Genomic DNA, 21778 nt, shown 5'->3' on the forward strand with positions numbered 1-21778 from the left:
TACATTGCTGGATGTGCAGGTATATGATCCTTTAATACTGTAGGTCTTGCTGTTGTGGGTGGCTATGTTGTCTGTGCATATATGTTGGCACAGTTTGCAGGGGGGCCTTTTGCACGGTGTGGTCCCTTTTTCTTTATTCATTCTGTCAGTGGGTAGTTTCCGGTTAATTAATTTTTGTTGCAGGTTTGGGGTTTGTCTGAAGGCCAAAATGGGGGTTTCAGGGAAGATGTTTTTTAGTGTCTCATCTTCTGCTAGCATAGGCTGTAGGTCTTTGATGACTTTCCGGATTTCTTCAAGCGCTGGGTTATAGGTGACTACAAGTGGTACACGTGTAGAGATTCTTTTTTCTCTATATTGTAGCAGGTGTGTGCGTGGAACTTTGAGAGCAGAGTTGATTTGTTGGTTGATAGTTTTTGATTGGTAGCCTTTCTGTTTCATAGATTTGGAGAGGTCGTTTAGATGCAGGTTGCGGTCGTTGGGGTCAGAGCATATTCGATGGTACCTGGTTGCTTGGCTGTAGATGATGCCCCGCTTAGTATGGGAGGGGTGAAAGCTGGATTTGTGGAGATAGCTGCATCTGTCTGTGGGTTTTCTGTAAAGAGAGGTGTGGGTTGTACCATTGGTACATCTTACTGTAGTGTCCAGAAAGTTTACGGATTTTGTGGAGTACTCCATTTTTAGTTTAATTGACGGGTGGAATGAGTTGAAAGAGGCATGGAATTGTTTCAGTTTTTCCTCGCTTTCCGTCCAAATGATGAAGATGTCATCGATGTACCTGTAATATTTGTGTGGTTTGGTGTCTTGTGTTTCAAGGAATCTCTGTTCTAAGTCAGCCATGAAAAGGTTGGCATATTGAGGTGCCATCTTCGTCCCCATAGCCGTCCCCATGATTTGTAGGTAGATCTCATTGTTGAAAGCAAAATAGTTGTGTGTGAGGATGAATTTTACCAGTTCTGTGATGATTCGGGGGTTGTATTTTTGGTTGTCAGTGCCTGAGAGAAAATGTGAACAGGCGTTAATGCCATCTGTATGTGGAATGTTGCTGTACAGGGATTCCACGTCCATGGTTACTAGGATGGTGTTAGCAGGGAGGTTGGCGATTTGGTTGAGTTTGTTGAGGAAGTCAGTGGTGTCTTTTATGAAGCTGTTTGTGTTAATGACAAACGGTTTTAGCGTGTTTTCGACCAGTCCCGAGAGCTGTTCTGTGAGTGTGCCCATACCTGTAATTATAGGTCTGCCTGGATTACCTGCTTTGTGGATTTTGGGAAGCATGTAGAATGTACCCATGCAGGGATTGGTTGGTATAAGTAACTCCAGTTCTGGCTGTAGCCCCTTAGGGAAGGATTTGATGAGCTCCTTGAGTTGCAAGGTGTATTCTTTGGTGGGGTCAGCGCACAATTTTTTGTAATATATGCCATCTGACAATTGTCTGTCTCCCTCTTTTATGTAGTCCTGGGTGTTCATAATACGGCTACAACCTCTACTCTATATATATATTGTATAGTCTATGTGCTATGTCGTCTCAGTTATGTACATTATTATTATAACAACATTCCAAAATTCAATAGTATTGATTTACATGGCAGTTATACTAACCAAGCTCAGTTGACTAACATTTGGAATAGCAGGAATATCTTGAATGCTTATGAGACTTTAACAGCACATGTGGTATAGCTGTTAATTTCATTTTGTTTCACAGGAAGAAAAAAAGTGCAGGATGAACTTATAAAGACAGCAAGACCAAAACGTAATTGTACCCCCATGATTGTTTAAATAATTAGTTGTTGATGACTCCGCATAAGAATAAAAATGGAGTATAGTTTCAAGCCATTTAGGAAGTCTAATATTAAAGGATAACCCAGGGATTAAAAAGAATTGAAAGGAAGAAACAGGACCCTATCTACATCCCATTTTGCTCCACTGAGTAGATTCAGAAATCTTGCATTGCTAGAAAAAAACAGCAAGTTACTGATATTTGATCGTGCAGACATTCCCAAAGTCTTCACCTACTCAATTTTAGGTTGTTGCACGCATGCAAGGGGGGTTCCTGCCAACACAAAAAAGTATGGGAAACATAAAAGCACACACTTAACTCATTTCACATCTCCCTTACTTGTATGCCATGGAGTTGCCGCATCCCACCTTTTTTGGCCTAGGGATTCTAATTGTACAAAAAGCATGCTACATACCTTACAAATACTTTACACCACCCAGGGCTCAAGGGCCCTTTTTAGTCACACATTTTCAGTGTAACTTTTGCACATGTACACTATTACATTCTCTGTGGGGATTAATTAACAGTTTTAGTATGGGCAATAGGCAGTGGCGACTCTAGAAACAATATATAGGGGGGGCACACAAGATACCACAGTCAAACTGGGGGGGCATTAATAATTTCCACCATTTAATCATACTACTGAAAAAACATATATATATATATATATATATATATATATATATATTAGCCCCTGCTGCCCATATATATTAATATTAGCCCCAGTTGCTGATATATATATTAATATTAGTCCCTGCTGACTATATATATAAATATATACATAAATATTAGACCCTGCTGCCGATAGCAGGTATAGATCAACACATTAACACACAAACCCAGCTTTGCATGTATAGATCAATTGAAATTCACTTGTGATCTCAGCACTGAAGGTGTATATCAAATAAACAGAATCAGACATACAAATCCTGTATTTGCAGGTATACAATAATAATAATATATGAAACGTAGTATCGCAGGTATAGATCAAATAAATACATGGAAGCAGCATTGCAGGTATTAATCAACTGAACAAGACATACAAACCCTGTATTTGCAGGTATACATAAATAATGTATGGAAACATAGCATACCAGATATGGATCTACAGAATAACACACAAACCCAGCTTTGCAGGTGTAGATCAATTGGAATTCACATAAAAACACAGCATTAAAAGTATATTTAAAACCCCCTAAATTACAGGCATAGATCACAGGTTGCACACCCCTGATCGGGTGGCCCCGGTGATGCCCTTCAGTTTGAGGGGCAGATCGGCGGGGTAGGTGGTGATGGAGGTCCACAGACCTCCATCAAGGTAATTAGCCGTCATTAGCAGTCAAGGGTTTAAAGTCCCATTGCGGGACTATCCTGGGTGGCTCCAAATTCGGTGGGGGGGGCAACAGGGGGGGCAATTTCCCCCCCTTGCCCCCCTGTAGCGACGCCACTGGCAATAGGTCAGTTACCATAAGAATAAGTAATCAGTTATTTGAGATGTCCATGTTTTCACATGCCTTCTGCCTATCCAAGAGAATGACAGTCCCAGCAACCAGGGACATTACAACCCAGTGCATTATTGTTGTGTCTTTCCATTAATCTTCATGGTAATTAGAGAATCAATTTCTCCACCTCAGTAGAACTTAAAAGTTAAATATCAGAAATGTGCCCTTCATCAGGGGTACTACAGACAGCCAAGAGGCCAGCTGCAATTCATTATTCCAAACACTACTTTGATGTCACCAGATCTTGTGTCAAAGGTGATGGCAAAGCTGTAAAGAAGACAAATCAACCCATTAGCAATGCAAGGCGTTCACCCTTACCAACTCTTAGTTGTTTACTGCCTCTGTGATTGATTCAAAACAGCTTGTCATCAGCTCTGACTTAATGATGAAGTGCACCAGTATTTTATTGTGATACTTACATGGGCTTACATTCATATGGTATTATAGACTAGAAGACCATTATTCATGAACTATGTTCCCTCTAATTTTTCTTAGGTGGTGTGCGCACAAAATTTCTCTTGTGCAAAAATTTTCCCGGAGCCAAAATTTTGTGCGCACAATATGCTTCTGCAAATGTTAAATTTAAATTGTTATTCTATATTTTTGGTACAGCTCGCTCATGGTTAATAACACTACATTATAGTGTGATAATATAGTATAAGTTACACAACAGTATTACTTACTGTAATGTCATCCTGTCTGACAGACAAGCCTCTCTCCTAATGTCCATTTTGCTCTGTCACAGTCCATATAAAGCTAAGTTGGTGGAGCTGAAAAAATTCACATTGCAAGGGGATGGAGCAATATATTTCCACCCCTTTTGACTCCACTTCCATGGTCTATTTTAAAGGTGAAATTCTCACTGTACGTCATGTCAAATTGTTCAATTGCCATCATTATGGCCAAAGTATCATTGATAAGTAAATACACCAACTATGCATATGTACTTTGTTCAATCTGTTGTTCCATTAAGTCACACATGAATGTGTATTTGTGTAACGCTTCACCATGCGCTGGCTGGACTTGTTTATACTTTGCCTTATTCATTTCACGTTTCCTGCCACTAGTGGCCGCCCTTGACATTTCAGGACCTCTCAGACTAATTATCAGGTCCAGCTGCAGTGGCTTACCTGATCAAGTCAGGCTTTATAAACCTGGCCAGCCCTGCAGTCTGGGCCTTGACATTAATGTTTGAGGACTACCTGTTTGGTTCCTGCCTTGTTCCAGTACCTGCCTTGTTCCAGTACCTGCCTTGTTCCAGTACCTGCCTTGTTCCAGTACCTGCCTTGTTCCAGTACCTGCCTTGTTCCAGTACCTGCCTTGTTCCAGTACCTGCCTTGTTCCAGTACCTGCCTTGTTCCAGTACCTGCCGTGTGCCCCGCAAGTGGGCTTCCTGCCGTGTGCCCCGCAAGTGGGCTTCCTGCCGTGTGCCCCGCAAGTGGGCTTCCTGCCGTGTGCCCCGCAAGTGGGCTTCCAGCCGTGTGCCCCGCAAGTGGGCTTCCAGCCGTGTGCCCCGCAAGTGGGCTTCCAGCCGTGTGCCCCGCAAGTGGGCTTCCAGCCGTGTGCCCCGCAAGTGGGCTTCCAGCCGTGTGCCCCGCAAGTGGGCTTCCTGTCGAGTGACTTTCTTTGTAAATATTGTTGTATCACCATATTACAATACAACTCTTAAATCCTGATCTTCTGTCTGTGGATTATTCCTACGCCTGTCTGTAACAACCCCCAGGCCATCATGCATCGTGGGGTACAGACAGAGCCCCTCGTATCCCCTGCACCTGGGCTCCTTATCAACCTGTGTTCTCAGCTCGTGACAGAATGTCAAGGCCCATACAAGGAGTTCGCGGGGATACCTGCAGTACTGGAATTGTTGGCAGAATGTGTACTCCACCTATGCAAGTCAGTAAGGACTGTGTTGGAAGCTGATTGCGTGGACATAAAGACCAAGACCCAGACCATAAGTAAGAAGACTGCTACAAAGAGCCGTAAGCGAGAGCCGCTCACCAAAAAAGAAAAACAACGAAGACAAGAGGACGACTTATGTTTTTACTGCGGAGAGACTGGCCACAGGATAACGTATTGTCCGCACAAACCAGTCAAACCGTCTGCAACCCACCTGGAGAAACCCCATGCCCCGGAACCTGCACATGACGCCAGCAACGTCACAAAGCAGGAGCATACCCTGTCTAATCCACAGACAGGTGATGCAGGGGTTAACCAGTCCTCGGTACCTGTGACTCCTACGCCCTCCATCACAAAGCCAGAAGACCTCCAGGCCTTGTCTGACACCCCCGAGTGGTCCTATATGGACAGTGCGTCATCTGATGCAGAGGTCATGGACACATCCATGGAGATCAACCCCCCGGCTGTTTGTGCAGTCAGAAGCACCACTCCTACCACTCACAGGAGTAGAAGTAGGACAAGACAAGCACATGCCGGGACTATCACATCTGTGTATCCAGTAGCTGAGGCCTCTCCAGCCCAACTCAGCATAACAGAACCTCTGCCATCAGATCGTGTAGTGACATCCAACGGCAATGTAATATGTCGTGTAGATCAGGAAGCGTATGAGAAAGCACTACGTGCTAGAGAGGAGGAGGAGGAGGAGGAGAAGAAGAAGAAGAAGAAGAAAAAGAAGTCTCACCGCAGACGGTGAGACCACCGTTCCATGGTACCGTAAGCATCCGGAGGCTGCTCCTTGCGGTGGGGGTATGTAACGCTTCACCATGCGCTGGCTGGACTTGTTTATACTTTGCCTTATTCATTTCACGTTTCCTGCCACTAGTGGCCGCCCTTGACATTTCAGGACCTCTCAGACTATCAGGTCCAGCTGCAGTGGCTTACCTGATCAAGTCAGGCTTTATAAACCTGGCCAGCCCTGCAGTCTGGGCCTTGACATTAATGTTTGAGGACTACCTGTTTGGTTCCTGCCTTGTTCCAGAACCTGCCTTGTTCCAGAATCTGCCGTGTGCCCCGCAAGTGGGCTTCCTGCCGTGTGCCCCGCAAGTGGGCTTCCAGCCGTGTGCCCCGCAAGTGGGCTTCCAGCCGTGTGCCCCGCAAGTGGGCTTCCAGCCGTGTGCCCTGCAAGTGGGCTTCCTGTCGAGTGACTTTCTTTGTAAATATTGTTGTATCACCATATTACAATACAACTCTTAAATCCTGATCTTCTATCTGTGGATTATTCCTACGCCTGTCTGTAACAACCCCCAGGCCATCATGCATCGTGGGGTACAGACAGAGCCCCTCGTATCCCCTGCACCTGGGCTCCTTATCAACCTGTGTTCTCAGCTCGTGACAGTTTGTTACTTTTATGTAATGCAATGTGAAAAAAAACTAAAAGCAGACCATTCATTGGACGTTTTTTTTTTTTTTTTTTTTATTTTAAAATTTTATTTATTTGATTTTATATAAGACAAAAGAGAACTCAAAAAATACAATACATTCAACAATAGTCAGATATACATAACGAAGAAAGTAAAACAGTATCAATAAATTGCATAGACACGCAAGAATTTCATTGGGTATATTTAACTTATTTTTCATTTAAATTTCATATGTTTTCTGCAATTTACAAGAGAAAGAGAAGAAGAAGAAAAAAAAAATATTGGAGTCGAGGGTATTTTAATATTTAAGATGTGTAGTAACTGTTATTTAATTTTAGGATCCAGTCCTCATAAATTAATATTCTTTTATGGAGAGTCTGGTTAATCCATCCTAAACCTTTTTCCATGTGTAATTGATATAATAGTTGGTTTTTAAATTGTATCCAGGAAAAAATATAATCTTGTCTCCGGTGCCTAGCAATCAAAATTTTTGCGGCTGTTACCAAATGAATTATTAATATTTCATTATCTTTGGAGAGGTTAGATGGAAGTAAGTGTAAGAGGGCAATTTCTGGGGATTTATCTATCTTACATTTGGAGATTTTGATAAATGAGTCAAATACCGTATCCCATATCTGGCTAATCTTACTGCATGACCACCAAATATGTATGTAATTGCCCTTTTCTCTATTACATCTCCAGCAATTATCAGAAGCTCCTGGGTACATAGAACATAATCTCGCAGGAGTTAAATACCAATAGTTTATCACTTTAAAAAAGTTCTCTCTTAAAGAGATTGAATGTATAATACTATAGGTTATGGAAATAGCATTTTGCCATTTCTTTTTTGTGATCGGTATTCGGATTGCTTTGGACCATCTTGAGATAATATTAATAGGATCCACTTCATCTTTCTTTTTTAATATTTCATATATTTTAGTCAGTATTTTCTTAATTTCTTTTCCATTCAATATGCAACTCAATTTTATTTGGGTAGCCGGGTTGTCTCTGAGAAGTGAAGATTTTAAAAAATTCTTGAATAGGGGAATATTTCTGTTGATGGTAACTTATATTGCTGAGCTAATTGAGCAGTAAGGGCACAGTCCCTGTAAAGGAAGCCACATTGAAGCAGTAAGGGCACAGTCCCTGTAAAGGAAGCCACATTGAAGCAGTAAGGGCACAATCCCTGTAAAGGAAGCCAAATTGAAGCAATGAGGGCACAGTCCCAGTAAAGGAAGTCAAAGTGAAGCAGTTAAGTCCCAGTCTTTGACTAGGAAGCTAGTCTGACAGAATCCTTTACTTATATGTTGATGAGTAAAAGTAAAAAATAAAATAAAAATAAAATGCTACTTGTATAAATCACAGAATTATTTTTTCACTCTCCTGTCTTTGGCATTGACCCATTCTTTGTACACTCTATCTAGACTGATAGAATTTCCATCCAACTGGTAGGTTTTGATTCTCATTAGCATATCCAAATGGCATTCACCTAAACGATTTCTTATCTTATTTTTAAGTCGATTCATTAAACTAAAACCTCTCTCACAGTCTGCACTAGATGCAAGAAAGGTTCCCCCAATGTCCATCAATATTGCAAGGTCACAAAACTGGTCATTTTTTAGTGAAAAGTCCACCATCTGAATGAAATTTGTTATCTGTTTGGATTATATTTTCTCTTGCAAGGAAAACTTGAAATCAGTGAAATGTTGAACTATTACCTTATTATCAGCTGTTAGAAAAGAATGGTATTTTTTACATAGGACACTAACTTCTGCATTCCCAAACATGAAGTCACAATTTGCAATTAAGGATGTCTCAAAAACTGACCATTCTTGCACCTCATCTTCAGGAAACCTTTCTTCCAAATGAACACAAAGAGAATTTATAAAATTCGTCAGGGGACGTGTATCTACTTTTTCTTCTACTTGGCTTAAGAAAAACTGAACTTTTTCACTCCATAAAACATTATCTCCCAAATACTGCTTTCTGATCTTGTTTATTTTGCCGCGTGCAAAATGAAGGGCGTCAATTGGTGTCAGGTTGGTCTTTTGCAGAATTTTACACAGGGCAGCCAGTTCTTCAAAGACATCACTTAAAACATGTAAAGCTATTTTATGTCATGTTTGTCAGTTTCTTGTAACAGTATTTTGTGACCGGGTCATTTGACTTATCTTCTGAAAAGTATTTGATAAGTCCATCATAATTGTTTATTATTGCCAGCAATGCAAAGTGTCTAGATAACCATCTGACTTCATTGAGTGGTTTGAAAGCAACAGCAGTATTTTCAGTGGCCTCTGCGATTTGCTTAAATTTGCATCTTTTAACAGATGATCTTGAAAACACTATATAAATCGTTCTCATTAAAGTATCAACATCTCTTATTAATTGTACTTGTTTCCATGCATCACAAATGCCCAGATCTTCACGATGAGCAACACAGTGTTACTGAACTAAGTGTGGAATGCTCTCTTTTAGTCGCGCCGCTACACCATTAACTTTTCCCAACATTACTGAGGCACCATCGGATGTAAACATCACCATTTTATGAAGGTCAAGTTTCTTTTCTTTATAAAACTTCTTAATTGCCAAAACAATAGAAGGAGCATCGCATGCATGCAAATGAATAATTCCACCAAATACAGTTTTATACACATTACAATGTTTAGATCGGAATTTGAAATAAAGAATAAGACATTTGGTGACAGATATGTCAGTGGTTTCATCAACTGTTAACGTGTGAAAAGCTGCTGATGCTACTTCTTCTAACATGTCTTTCTGAACAACATAGTTGATAGATTCAAGAAATTCAAACGCATAGTTTTTACTTCGCCAGCTATCTGTCATTTGCACATACTTTACCATATGTTCATTAATGTTTTGAACTGAATTTAACGAGCTATTCATTTTAACAGCCAACAACACGTTGTCTATAAGAACTTTGATTTTATCTGGGTTTATTCGTTTTCGCTCTTTGTCTTCCGCACTTTCACGTAGCATGCGTAGCACGCCTGTAGCGGGTAGTGACGGGTTTTGTTGTCGAAGCTTCAATACACCCTCCATATGTGATTTACTTGCTAAATGACGTTTCAAAAAGTCAAGCTTCCAACTATCATCCCATTTCTTACCAGTAGCAAAATCACCAGAAACTTTTGCATCATGACAATACAGACATCGAAGTCCATTTTCTAAATCATACAAAAAACTTCTCGCAGCGGTATGTTCATAGCCTCATGGGCTTTTGGGGTAGCTGTTTCTACAATTTCATTTAGCCATTCTACTTTAAAAGAACTTGCTGTTCTTTTGCGCTTTGACATGACTGAGTCACTTTAATGTATGAAAAAAAAAGATTTTGAACTAGACAAAGTAAACTGAAATAGTGAATGAACAATGCAAGGCTAATATCAAAACCCAGCCTATGACAATTTAGGAGATACTGAAAAACCTGTAGTTGTCCAAGTTGCAGTAGATCAGGCAGACAGGCAAATGATGCACTAGACAGGGTGGCTTGAATGTTCAGGTTGGTCTCTTGGTCAGGCAATTAAGGGCTATTTCATTTCCCATCACATGGCAGGCTGCAGGACAGTATTTTTATATATTAAAAAAGGAAAATGATTTCTATAGGAGGAAATAAAGGAAAAAAAAGGGGGAAAAAAAGTGTACAGGGTCTCTTGGGTGACTTTACTACTTACCGTGCAGAGTTGCAGTAGATCAGGCAGACAGCCAAATGAAGCATTGGACAGTGTGGCTTGAATGTTCAGGTTGGTCTCTTGGTCAGGCAATTGAGGGCTATTTCATTTCCCATCACATGGCAGGCTGCAGGACAGTATTTTTATATATTAAAAAAAGAAAATGATTTCTATAGGAGGAAAATAAAGAAAAAAAGTGTACAGGTTCTCTTGGGTGACTTTACTACTTACCGTGCAGAGTTGCAGTAGATCAGGCAAACAGCCTTAAACATTAAAAAAATTATGATGGAAAATCTGCAAACTGTCCAATGGAGGCAAAAGCAAACGATAGTGCAGCAGTTTACCCAATAATGTGATATATAAATAAGCAGTGTTTCCAAACATTAAAAGTAAAGCTTACTAATGGGATTTATATTTTTTATTTTTTATTTATTTATTTTACACAGGAGGCACAAACAGTAAAATTCAGCACTGCAGACAAATATAATTATCCAATAGTAGTACTAGACTCACCCATGAAAACACATTTCCTTTAGATGCTGGTGGCACTGGCTTCTGTTCTGTGGCTGAAAGTCTGGAACAGTGGCTACAAAAGTAATGACAATTATGGCATCTTAATGATTATTTTTATAGGCAAATGGACGCCTATAAACCTGCTAGAGTGCTGGGGGAGGATTGAGGTGTTAATAAAGGAGGCCTGAGCTAGAACGCCCTGAATTCCCGCCAAACGATCAGCATACGCACTTGGGGGGGGCGGTCAGTATACGCACTTGGGGGGGGGGCGGTCAGCATACGCACTTACAATTTATCTCAACCAAGTACAACTACTAAAACTGGGATACATATAAATATTTCCCGAAACTATTATAAAGCATGCCTGCATACAAAATTGAAGTTTGAAAGGAAAAGCAAGGGCTGAATAGATTAGCACCCTCAAAGTCCCGTTTCTTGGTGAGAACTATTTCATGAATACACTTACACGGTAAGTAAAAAAAAACAATAAAAAAAAAAAACGGTGTGTGATGCAGAGCGCGGGAGAGGAATCACCCGGATAAGAGACCAGAGGAGCACAATAGAGCTATAGAATACTCACCAAGAATTTACCTGCAAAACAGAAATTCACCAGGTGCACGAGGAAAGCGGTGCAGGAAGGCGCACTGTGACGGGAAAAAGCGCGGGATCGCCTGCCCCTCTGCAACACTCGGCGTCTGCGTCCTTCAGCTCTCTCCACACCTCTGCCTCTGCAACGGACTGCCCCCGAGCTTTTAAGAAGACAGACGTGTGACGTCACGACGTCGCGTGTCTGTCTCACTGATTGCGGTTGGATGGATGACTGCCTGTACGAATAACGGTAAAGGATTTAATTTTTTTTTTTTTGTCAGGGTAAAAAGCGTTGTGCGCACAATTTTTCTTCGTGTGCGCTCTGATCAAAACTTATGTGCGCGCGCACAAACGCACAGCTTAGAGGGAACAGTGTTCATGAACCCTTATAACCATTTGGCTTGACTAGAAAAATTCCCATATTGTGTGTTTTATGATTACTAATTATTAGACTTGTGCATTCGTCTTCGGGCGAACATGAAAACAAACATGAAGAATATGGTTTTTTGTTCGTTCAGAAGAAACATCCTCTGAAGTGCCGCGCAGGAGAGGCAGACCTCCTGGTACATGGCGCCCTGCTTCAGCGGCGTCCTGCTCTGCTTCCCCTCTAGTGGCGAACTCCCTAACTGCAGGTGTTTTTGAAGGGAGATTACACCACAATCAAAATGGTCGCGATTCCCGGACACAGGAAGTGATGTCATGATGGGTTGATGGGAGATTCGGACTTCTTCCGCGGTTCCCCATTTAAACCTCTCAGACCAGCTACACCTTGCCTTCTGATGGTCGTCTATGCCTTGTGCTAGTGCCCAGATAGCGTTTACCTTCCTGATTCCTGTGTTTGACCTCGGCTTGCCTGACTACGTTGTTATCCTGAATCCTGACCTCGGCTCGTTTACTGTTTATCCTGATCTCCGGAATCCTGACCTCGGCTACGTTTATCGGTTATCCTGCTCTCCGGAATCCTGACCTCAGCTTGTCTGAACTTGTTCTGTCCTGGAGTCCTACCTGACTACGGTGTCTCCTACTACTTGTACGTGACATTAATATTTAATTTCATTTCATTTGTTTTGCTCACCTCAGTCCATCAGTGAAGTGAACTTGTTGGGCTAGTGAGTGCAGCCGCATAAGTGCTGTATTCTTTTTTGTTCAGCAAGCAGTGCAGCTAACTGTTACATTTTATTTTCTAATTTCTTTTCAAGAAAGATTGACTGTGTGACGACAACTGTACTAAGCAAAGCTTCAAGGTACTAGCTGTAGTACTATTAAAAAACAAAATAATTTAGCACATTTTTGTAGAGTAAACAGAAGTAGGACAACTATATCTGTCTGCTTCTGTATCTGATTTAAACTAAAAGTTGTTTAGCCCCATAATATAATTTAATAAGTAATTCTAATTTATAATCTATAATATAATATAATAAGTAATTGTAATTCATAATCTAGAATCTAGAATCTATAATATAATTAATTCTAATTTATAATCTATTAATATTATATAATTTAATATTAATTAATAAATCATATACTAATCTAAACTCACTTTAGCTTAGTGGACTTGAGAGTAGAGGACTGCATTGGGAAGTCAAAAAACTTGCGGGCGCGGGCGGTCTTGCTGGGGCTGCGGGCGGTCAGGCACTGTACCTACGGGTCCCGGTAATCCCGCGCAGTCCCGCAAGGCTGGCTTCTCGCTGCTCCATAACAGTGTCTCCTATCTTGCTCCGCCCAGGAACAAGGCGGAGTCACGTGATGTGACGTCACTTCTTGTGACTCCGCCTTGTTCCTGGGCGGAGCACGAGAAGAGACGCTGTGAGGGAACAACTTGCGGGACTGCGCGGGAAATCAGGTAAGGAGGCGGGCGTGATTGGCCACAAATGTGGCGGGAGCGGGCGGGATTGGCCACAAATGTGGCGGGAGCGGGCGGGATTGGCCACAAATGTGGCGGGAGCGGGCGGGAGCGGGCGGGAGCGGAACACCCACATTGCGGGAGCGGTATTAAAAACAGCGGGAGCGGGATTAAAAAAGCATTCCCGCGCAGGGCTCTACTTGAGAGCATCTGCGTTTGCCTACAGATTTATCCTTAGAATAGTAAGGAAATATAGCTTTAGCATAGTAGTAGGCTCTTAGGCCGTGTCAATTTAAAATAAAAATTCAATACTGCTAGTTAATAGTTAATCATGAGTTAATTAAATAACTTGAGCACTTTGGCAGATTGCACACAACAGTACAGTGCAGTGCAGTTGTGCATAGATTTACTTTTTCAGCAGTGGCACTGAAGAGAAACTTCTAATTTTTTTGTCTTTCATTTTTTACATTTTTTTTCCTTTTTTTTTTAAATCGTATTTTTCTTAATAAATGTATTTTCCCTGTCCCCCTAGTTTTAAACACTACACTACACAAACACAACATTCAAAATGCAAGGAACAGGGAGACCGAGCAAGGAACATAACCAGACAAGACATGCATGATATAGGGCACAACAAAGGATGGGGAACAAGGCAAGGAACACAGGGGAAGGAGTGAGGAGCCGGAATCCTCAGATGATTCAGGGAAGAAGGGCAAAGGTACATAAGAGACAGACAAACATGAATACAGGAACTAGCCTAGGACTATGTGATAACAATTGGAGATTGGTCACATCATATGGCCATAGTATGCTTAGCCCACCACTACGCCAAAGTACTCCAATTACAGTGGGTCCTAACGCTAAAGCCTGCCTATAAAAGTACTGATAAACTAAACATTGAATCCAACCACAGAACCGAGAAAGACATACCTTTAGACTGAAGACTGAGACAAACAGAACAACCGGGTGGGACACACCTTATAAAGGAAACAGACGCTGAAGCAAAGAGCAGACTGGAATCAAGGAATCAGAGGTTCAGGACAGAGCATACGGAAATCCAGGAATGGACCACAGCAAAACATGGGAACTGAGGCAAGGCAGGGAAAAACAGAGATATGCAGCTCTGCAGCCTGGACTCTGACAGTTTCTCCCCCCTGGCAGCCTCTGATTGCAGTATGGCAACGCCTGCTACCTCCGCCGGAGTAGCCAGCTTACTCTAGGGCCTAGTTTCTGAGCTCTGGAAGTCTGCTGCCAAACGTCTAGGACTGACAGTACTTGGATGCTTTGCCCTGGGGTGAAACAGGTTAGTGGGTCGTCAATTGCCCACTCTTTCGCCTTTTCCATTTCCAATGCTGCTGCCGGTGGTGGTGCCAGCGTCTCTTCTCTGCCAGTTCGCTTCAAGGCTAGAGTCATGCCCAAAATGTCCCTAATGGTAAGGGTAGTTTCTCCCCCCTGGCTGCCTCTGTTTGCGGTGTGGCAACGCCTGCTACCTCCGCCGGAGTAGGCAGCTTACGCTAGGGCCTGGTGTCTGAGCTCTGGAAGTCCAGAGCCAAATGTCTAGGACTGACAGTGTTTGGATGCTTTGCCCTGGGGTGAAACAGGTGAGTGGGTCGACAATTGCCCACTCATTCACCTTTTCCATTTTTCAATCATCTACTTTATCTCAGCAAATCTTTCATTTCATTTTTTTCCGTCTGATACACAACCAACCAAACATAACACACACACACGTACAATTCACAAATCACAAGGACCTTTCCTCCTGTTATTTGCCCTGGCCTTCACTTCTACACTCACTAGCATTAACGCTATAACTCACACTTCACCCTATAACATTTTTCCATTCACATACCTGCCAACAGACCCAACTTTTTCAGGGACAGTCCTGCTTTTTTCCAGTCCTGTCCCATCAAATTTAGCTAAACTAGGTATGTAAATGCAGGTAGGTATAGCTAGGTTGGTAGCACTAAAGTAAATAATAAATATAACTTTAAAATAAAATATTATAAAATTAATTAAACCCCTATTAAAATTAAAATTAAATTATTATTAAGACATAATACATCTTTAACCAAACCAGTGCACTGCTACTACTCTTAAACATAACTGTACATTAACCCTAAGCTATTTTTAGTTCTTGTCCCACATTTTTCCATCCGCATACCTGCCAACAGACCCAACTTTTTTAGGGACAGTCCTGCTTTTTCCCAGTCCTGTCACGTAAAAGTTGGGTTGTTGGAAAGTATGCCATTGTAAATAGGTAGCAAATGTTAGGCATGTATTTAAACGTTGTCTAAAATCGAATAAAAAATGTAAAATCCCTATTCTTTTATGGATGTGTGTGTATGATAAATAAATAAATAATCCCCGTTTCTCCCAGGCCAAGTTCCTCAGAGCGTTTGTCTAAGTCTCAGACAAGACAACTGCTCGGAGCAACTTGGCCCTCAGTTTAGGACAATGTCTGTGTATGTATGTATTGTACACCTCGGATTGCACCATGAAGGTACGTGTGTGCTACTGTATTGGTTGTTTTGGCAGCGGGTTCGCCTGCCATCAACGAATGAAGTGCATTCGGCAGTTCTGCAGTTCATTCGTTGATGCCAGCCGAGCCCCCTGCCGGCAACCAATAGAGTCGCACACACATCCCTTCATGGCGCCAAAGCATCTGCTGCTGCTCCGATGTGTTCTTAACCCCGTATTAACCCCTGCTAGGCAACCGGGAGAAAACAAAGAAAAAAAGAACACGAAGAATGTCCACGAATATTCGCCCAAAGAGAAGACAGGAACGGGCGAATATTCGTGGAATATGAAGATTTTTTTTTTTGCCGAAGACGAGCACGAAGACAAACACGAAGAGCCCCCTGGTGCCCAAGTCTAGAAATTACACACAGCTTTCAAGAGCCCTGGTGGAGCATCCCCTATAATGTATACACACACACAGGATTAAGACCTGCTTCTGTAATATTTGTGTTCCTGCAATTTGTAGTAATTTGCTCCTTATTCATCCTATATTGCTTCTGGAGGAAAGAACTGAAAAAAAACACACACCAAACAGGAACGATTAGAGCTGTCATCAATTGTAGGGATATAAAATGCCAGTGTGTCAGTTCTTGTAATACTGTTTTGGGTTTGAGTTGGTACACATAAATTTTTGGGGTTTTTGGGTCTTATGTGTCTTTATGAATAAGTTCCTATATGGATCTTATTTAAGTGGGGAAGTGTTGGGGTAAAAACCACATATGTATATTTGTAATTAATATGTGCTTGATTAAGTTTGTGTGTATATATGTATGATAGCTGCAAGCCACTTAGGGTAGTGTCACCTGACCAGGGCTGACCAATCAGAGAGAGGGGCAACTGGGCAGGCTGCTGATTGGTTGCTGGAGTCAGCTGACTAGGCTCGGCCAATCAGGGGCTGCCCCTCAGCCCTAGCCTCCTGATTGGTGGGTGATGTCACCTGATCAGGGCTGACCAATCAGAGAGAGGGGAAACTGGGCAGGCTGCTGATTGGTTGCTGGAGTCAGCTGACTAGGCTCGGCCAATCAGGGACTGCCCCTCAATCCTAGCCTCCTGATTGGTGGGTGGTGTCACCTGACCAGGGCTGACCAATCAGAGAGAGGGGAAACTGGGCAGGCTGCTGATTGGTTGCTGGAGTCAGCTGACTAGGCTCGGCCAATCAGGGAGTGCCCCTCAGCCCTAGCCTCCTGATTAGTGGGTGATGTCACCTGATCAGGGCTGACCAATCAAAGAGAGGGGAAACTGGGCAGGCTGCTGATTGGTTGCTGGAGTCAGCTGACTAGGCTCAGCCAATCAGGGGGCTGCCCCTCAGCCCTAGCCTCCTGATTGGTGGGTTTTATTATTAATTATTAATTTGTTAAATGAATCATTAATAATGACATTGGCTGTTTTTTTGCCACTTGAATTTACGGGCAACAATGTAATTACAACATTGTTAACAATTACCACCACATTTGCCACACCTGAGCTTACTGGGGTGGGAACAAGCCGGCAGTAGCCGGATTTGAACTTACCGAGTTTTGGGGTAGAAGTCCAACACCTTAACCACAACTCCAAGTCAGAGATACTGGAAATCACTTCTCTCTGTAGCATATTGGGTTAGGTGTTAGCATGTTCTGCCCCTGTGTTTGATTATGGGCTTTACGTTTAGTCTCTGTAGCCTAATGGCTTAAGTGTTGGCCTTGGTGACTTGAGGTTCTGAGTTCAATTCCCCTAGGCTTCAACTATGGCTGTTCCATTTTTCCTTAACACTCTCTGCTTTCATCCTAATCAAGCCATCTGAATGACCAACAACCTTTACAGATCAACCAGACCCTATCAACCCCTCCCCATCCAGGAGGTCCTCATCTATTGTTTCCTCCCCCCTCAACCACCGACTAGATTGTAAGATTGCAAGAGCAGGGCCATTTTTCCTCTTTTGTACCAGTTTGTTATTGTGTATGATTTTTAATTATTCCCCTGATTGTAGCAGTGCTACGGAATCTGCTGGAGCTATATAAATAAATGTAATGTAATGAATGCTGACAGGACCTCTCCCTATAAAATCCACCCTTCCTCTTTGCTTAGTTGTCAGTCTTACACTGTTAAACTTAACATTCCTTGCTTGCTGAACTGACTGATTTCCTTGGAACTTAAAATCGTCCTGAACTCTTGCTTGACTGTTTTGCCCCTTGATATTGAACTCCAGTGCCAAAACCAAACTATTGTTATGTACTGTATACTGTAGCAAGAACTTGTGGTGGGACTTCCTGTGATAGTCAAAGTAGCACTTTCTACCACTCATTTCAGGGTGGGACAATTTTTTCTCACGCCATTTTTTCTTGGGTATTTTTTCTTCCTGGATTTGAGAACCACAGCTGATGAGTTTCAAAGGAAATTATTGTCTGTGTTACTTTGATATCCGATATACCCAAAACAAATATGATTTTTGTCTGTTTTGATGATAGAAAGTGAACAGATGCTGCAATTGAAATATGTTTAATTGAATTGCAGACATGTGCTTTTTACCAGAACAACCAATTGTTCAACTGTCTTATGTCATTTGATACAAGAGAGATATATTTTGGTAAAATCCTCCCAGAAACACATAGAAGTCTCTCTATTCTGCTCCAAAGACTCAAGCATTAATCATTCCTTAGTCTTGTCTTATAATCACAACAAACATATGCCTAGCACATGAATCCCTAAATTCCCATACTGTATTAACCTTTACCACTTCTGCAGGGCGACTGTTCCACTTACATGTTTAAATGTTTCTATTACATCACCTCTCTCCGATCCAAATTATGCATATTAAGATGGATTTTTTCTGTGCTTAACATTTTTTTCAGAAAGTGTCTACACTGATGCAGACCTTTGTATCATATGCAAAAAGGCAAACTTTACCTTTTGTAATACGTTATCCATATTTATGTTAATGCTCAGCCATGCGTGGTATCCTCTTGAAATAAAACAATGCAACTGATAATTAGAATAGCTGGATCTATAATTCCAGTTATGTGGGACAGAAGCACTGCTTTCTGCCATGTAGGAAGAACCATATATGTCAAAGAATTGAGGAGACAATGTGGAAGGGTCAAAGGGAAGCATGCCAGAAATGGTGGGGTTTGGAGTGCTGATAGACAGTAGATGTCTGGGATGAAGGGGTAACTGGTAGTGGAGTGCAAGCAAAGCCCACTCCAGGAACCCACTAACATTAGACTGCCCCTTACATAAATAAGCATTTAAAAAAGTAATAAGTTCTCTACCACTATTCTAATAATTTCCCAATGTATGTATAAATACAGATGAGAGGATGGGTAGTTAATTACCCCATGTCTTCATTGCAAATGTTTTTAGATTGTAGGGCATTAAAATATGTTGAGCCAGATAATATATGTCTACACTTACCTTTGATGCTAACTTCCACCCATTTAAATAAATTATCATTGTTTATTCAGTAAATGCTAATGGTTACCATCAAGAATTATGGTATTGTCATCTTTGAGTCTGGAAACTGACATATATAAAACAACAATGTTTAAAATTCTATATTTTGTATAAAACACACACATTCCTCTTGATATTTTAATGACTTTGACATCAACATAAATTATTTTTGTATTCATTTACAAAGCTCCATCATTTTCTGCAGAGCTTTACAATTAGAAGGCAAAATTATTTTATGGACTTTTGGGACCATAATTGTTTTTGATGACAGTAAAATTTGTTGCAATCATGGGAAATGTTTAAGTATGCATTTTGAATTTTTGTGATGGTTTATTTATAGATCATGTGATCATTTGTGTGCAAAACAAGTGGCCAGAAATTGTAAAGTTTGGGGTGGTGGTAAGCAATAGGGTGGTATAGAGGGTCCAAAATAAATGGTAAATTAACTCATAATTTTGCTGTAAATATACATTATGATAGAGATTACAAGGGGGAAACAGGGACCTTGATTTAATGACATTTCACAAATATAGACAATTGCTGAAAATGAAGATTACATGCTAAAACATGCTCATAACAAAAATATGAATGGACCTTAGATGCACAAATACAGGGTGTAATGTTAAATCACAGTGTATCTAATAACAGCAATTATTTATATACTAATATACTTGAACTGCAATAAGAGCTGACAATAATATTTTCTTTATACCGTACCACAAACATAGGCTATGGTCATAATGTGCAGATTTGGAGGTTGGTCAAATCGTGATGGCCAGTAAGGTAGAATGTAGTACCCAAACCCCCTTATAACATAGTCTGCTTATATTTGAAGGATAAATAAGCTCTACATATATAGTTTGATATGCTCCATTCAACAAAAACATTTTTGTCCAGTCTATGCTCTCTAAGAGAATTTTTGCATAAATACACAGTTTTGAAAGCAGGGCTTGTGTGGGAGAAGAATTGAGTTACCTACCTCAGGCCCTTCACGATTGGTTTTCATGAAGAACCAAAGGAAACAGTGTAAAATAAATTACCAGACACATTACATGCAATGCATCTGTAGGTCAAAATGGTAACATAGGTTTGAGAGCCATTACCTTTTCACACATGAAACGTTTGAGGAGATACTTATTACATATTATATATTGGGTTAGTAATAACATTCAGAAAGTTAGCTTATTGTACTTTACTGAATTAAAATATGTTCAACGTTTTTGTGGCTGTCTACATCTAATTCACGGTCCCATTTGATGGAACAGCAGCTTACAGCTTATGGATAAATTTCTATATTTTTACTGTAATGGTCAAATTATTTTAGTAGAGGTAAGGTGTGTCATAATTTCACACACAGATGTATGTTTTTGTTGTTCATTGCTCCTTAATCCTATGTCCTTCGTTTAGAGCACTAGTTAGCCACAGTTAAGGACATTATTTTTATTCTTCTAGTCATGAGTGTACATGGAAAAGTTAGTATATCAAGACAGCTTGCTTCAAAGACAAATGCAGACTGACACGCTTGTAAATTTAAAAATGATGAGAGGATTAGTTTACCTTTCAAATTCTTGATCAATGTGTGTGGTGTTCTGGAATGTGTCTGGAGTGTCTACCCTGAAATGATATATCTCAGAGCTCAGTTCCACGACATGTGGGGGTTTGTCAACAATTTATTATACCGAGGATTGATTTCAACTTTGGTCTTGGAAGATGAGATTGTTAATGGTGTTTATTAATTCTAGCACATAGTAAAAAAGAAATAAAAGCGAATCCATTAAATACAATTTTGTTTTAGTAAATAAAGAAAACCATATGTGTGAATATTGACAAGATTTGATAGCAAAAGGGCCTTTCCTTTTGTGGCATGTACTTTTTATATGTGGTATGTTATCACATTATTCAGTGTTATAGGAAAAGACAATACTTACCTTCTTTTTTAGAAGCAGGTCATTGGGTACAAAGCCATAAGAACCAAGGGGAACAAGGAAGACGGATGCCAGAGGTCAGATTTATCCTTAGAATGGCAGCACTACCACTAGCCTGAGATGAATAGACAAGGCAATGCTCATGCCACACAGAACTTTTGATGATTGCAAGGTTCATTGCAGTGCTCCATTTATTATATCTTAAAAGTCAGCAAAACAATTTTGTATTACAACACTATTCATATTTGTTTTAGCGTATTCCCACTTTATGTATTTGCACACTTTCCCAACCTCCCAGCTGCATAGGGACACTTGAGTGTCCCTTTAATTCCATAATGTCATTTGCTGTAATTCATTGTGTATTCATTTTCCGCCCAGTGCGTGTTTTTCAGTCACTATATTATGCTTAGTACTCTAGTGTACCTATGTGTACCTATGGTGCTTAAAAACAGGTTTACAAAAGTAAAAAGGGAAAATCATCCAAACCCCCAGTGAGATACACACAACATAGATTTCTACTACACAAAGGGTGTTTATTTTTCATCTATAACATTTTTTTAAATTTGAGTAATATAGTATGTTTGATTTAAAATGTAGCATCAGTAGAAGATTGACTTTACCTAAATATATATATATATATCAATTATATTGCACATGCCAAAATCAAAATCCCTATCCATTAAA

The 21778-nt window shown here is 40.8% G+C and overlaps 1 protein-coding gene across 1 annotated transcript in view; it reads right to left on the reverse strand.

Moving 5' to 3' along the window:
• LOC149284315 (inactive tyrosine-protein kinase PRAG1-like) overlaps window positions 1–1218 on the reverse strand; it is an 89729-nt gene extending 88511 nt beyond the window's left edge. The window contains exon 1 of the mRNA XM_089496895.1: window positions 205–1218. Coding sequence (XP_089353021.1) covers window positions 205–1218 — 1014 coding nt within the window. The remainder of the gene's footprint in view (window positions 1–204) is intronic.
• Window positions 1219–21778: the final 20560 nt, after the last annotated feature.

This window comes from Sceloporus occidentalis, unplaced genomic scaffold (genome assembly GCF_023333645.1).
Source record: "Sceloporus occidentalis isolate IW3139 unplaced genomic scaffold, rSceOcc1.0.p SCAF_95, whole genome shotgun sequence".
In the NCBI taxonomy this organism is placed as follows: domain Eukaryota; kingdom Metazoa; phylum Chordata; class Lepidosauria; order Squamata; family Phrynosomatidae; genus Sceloporus; species Sceloporus occidentalis.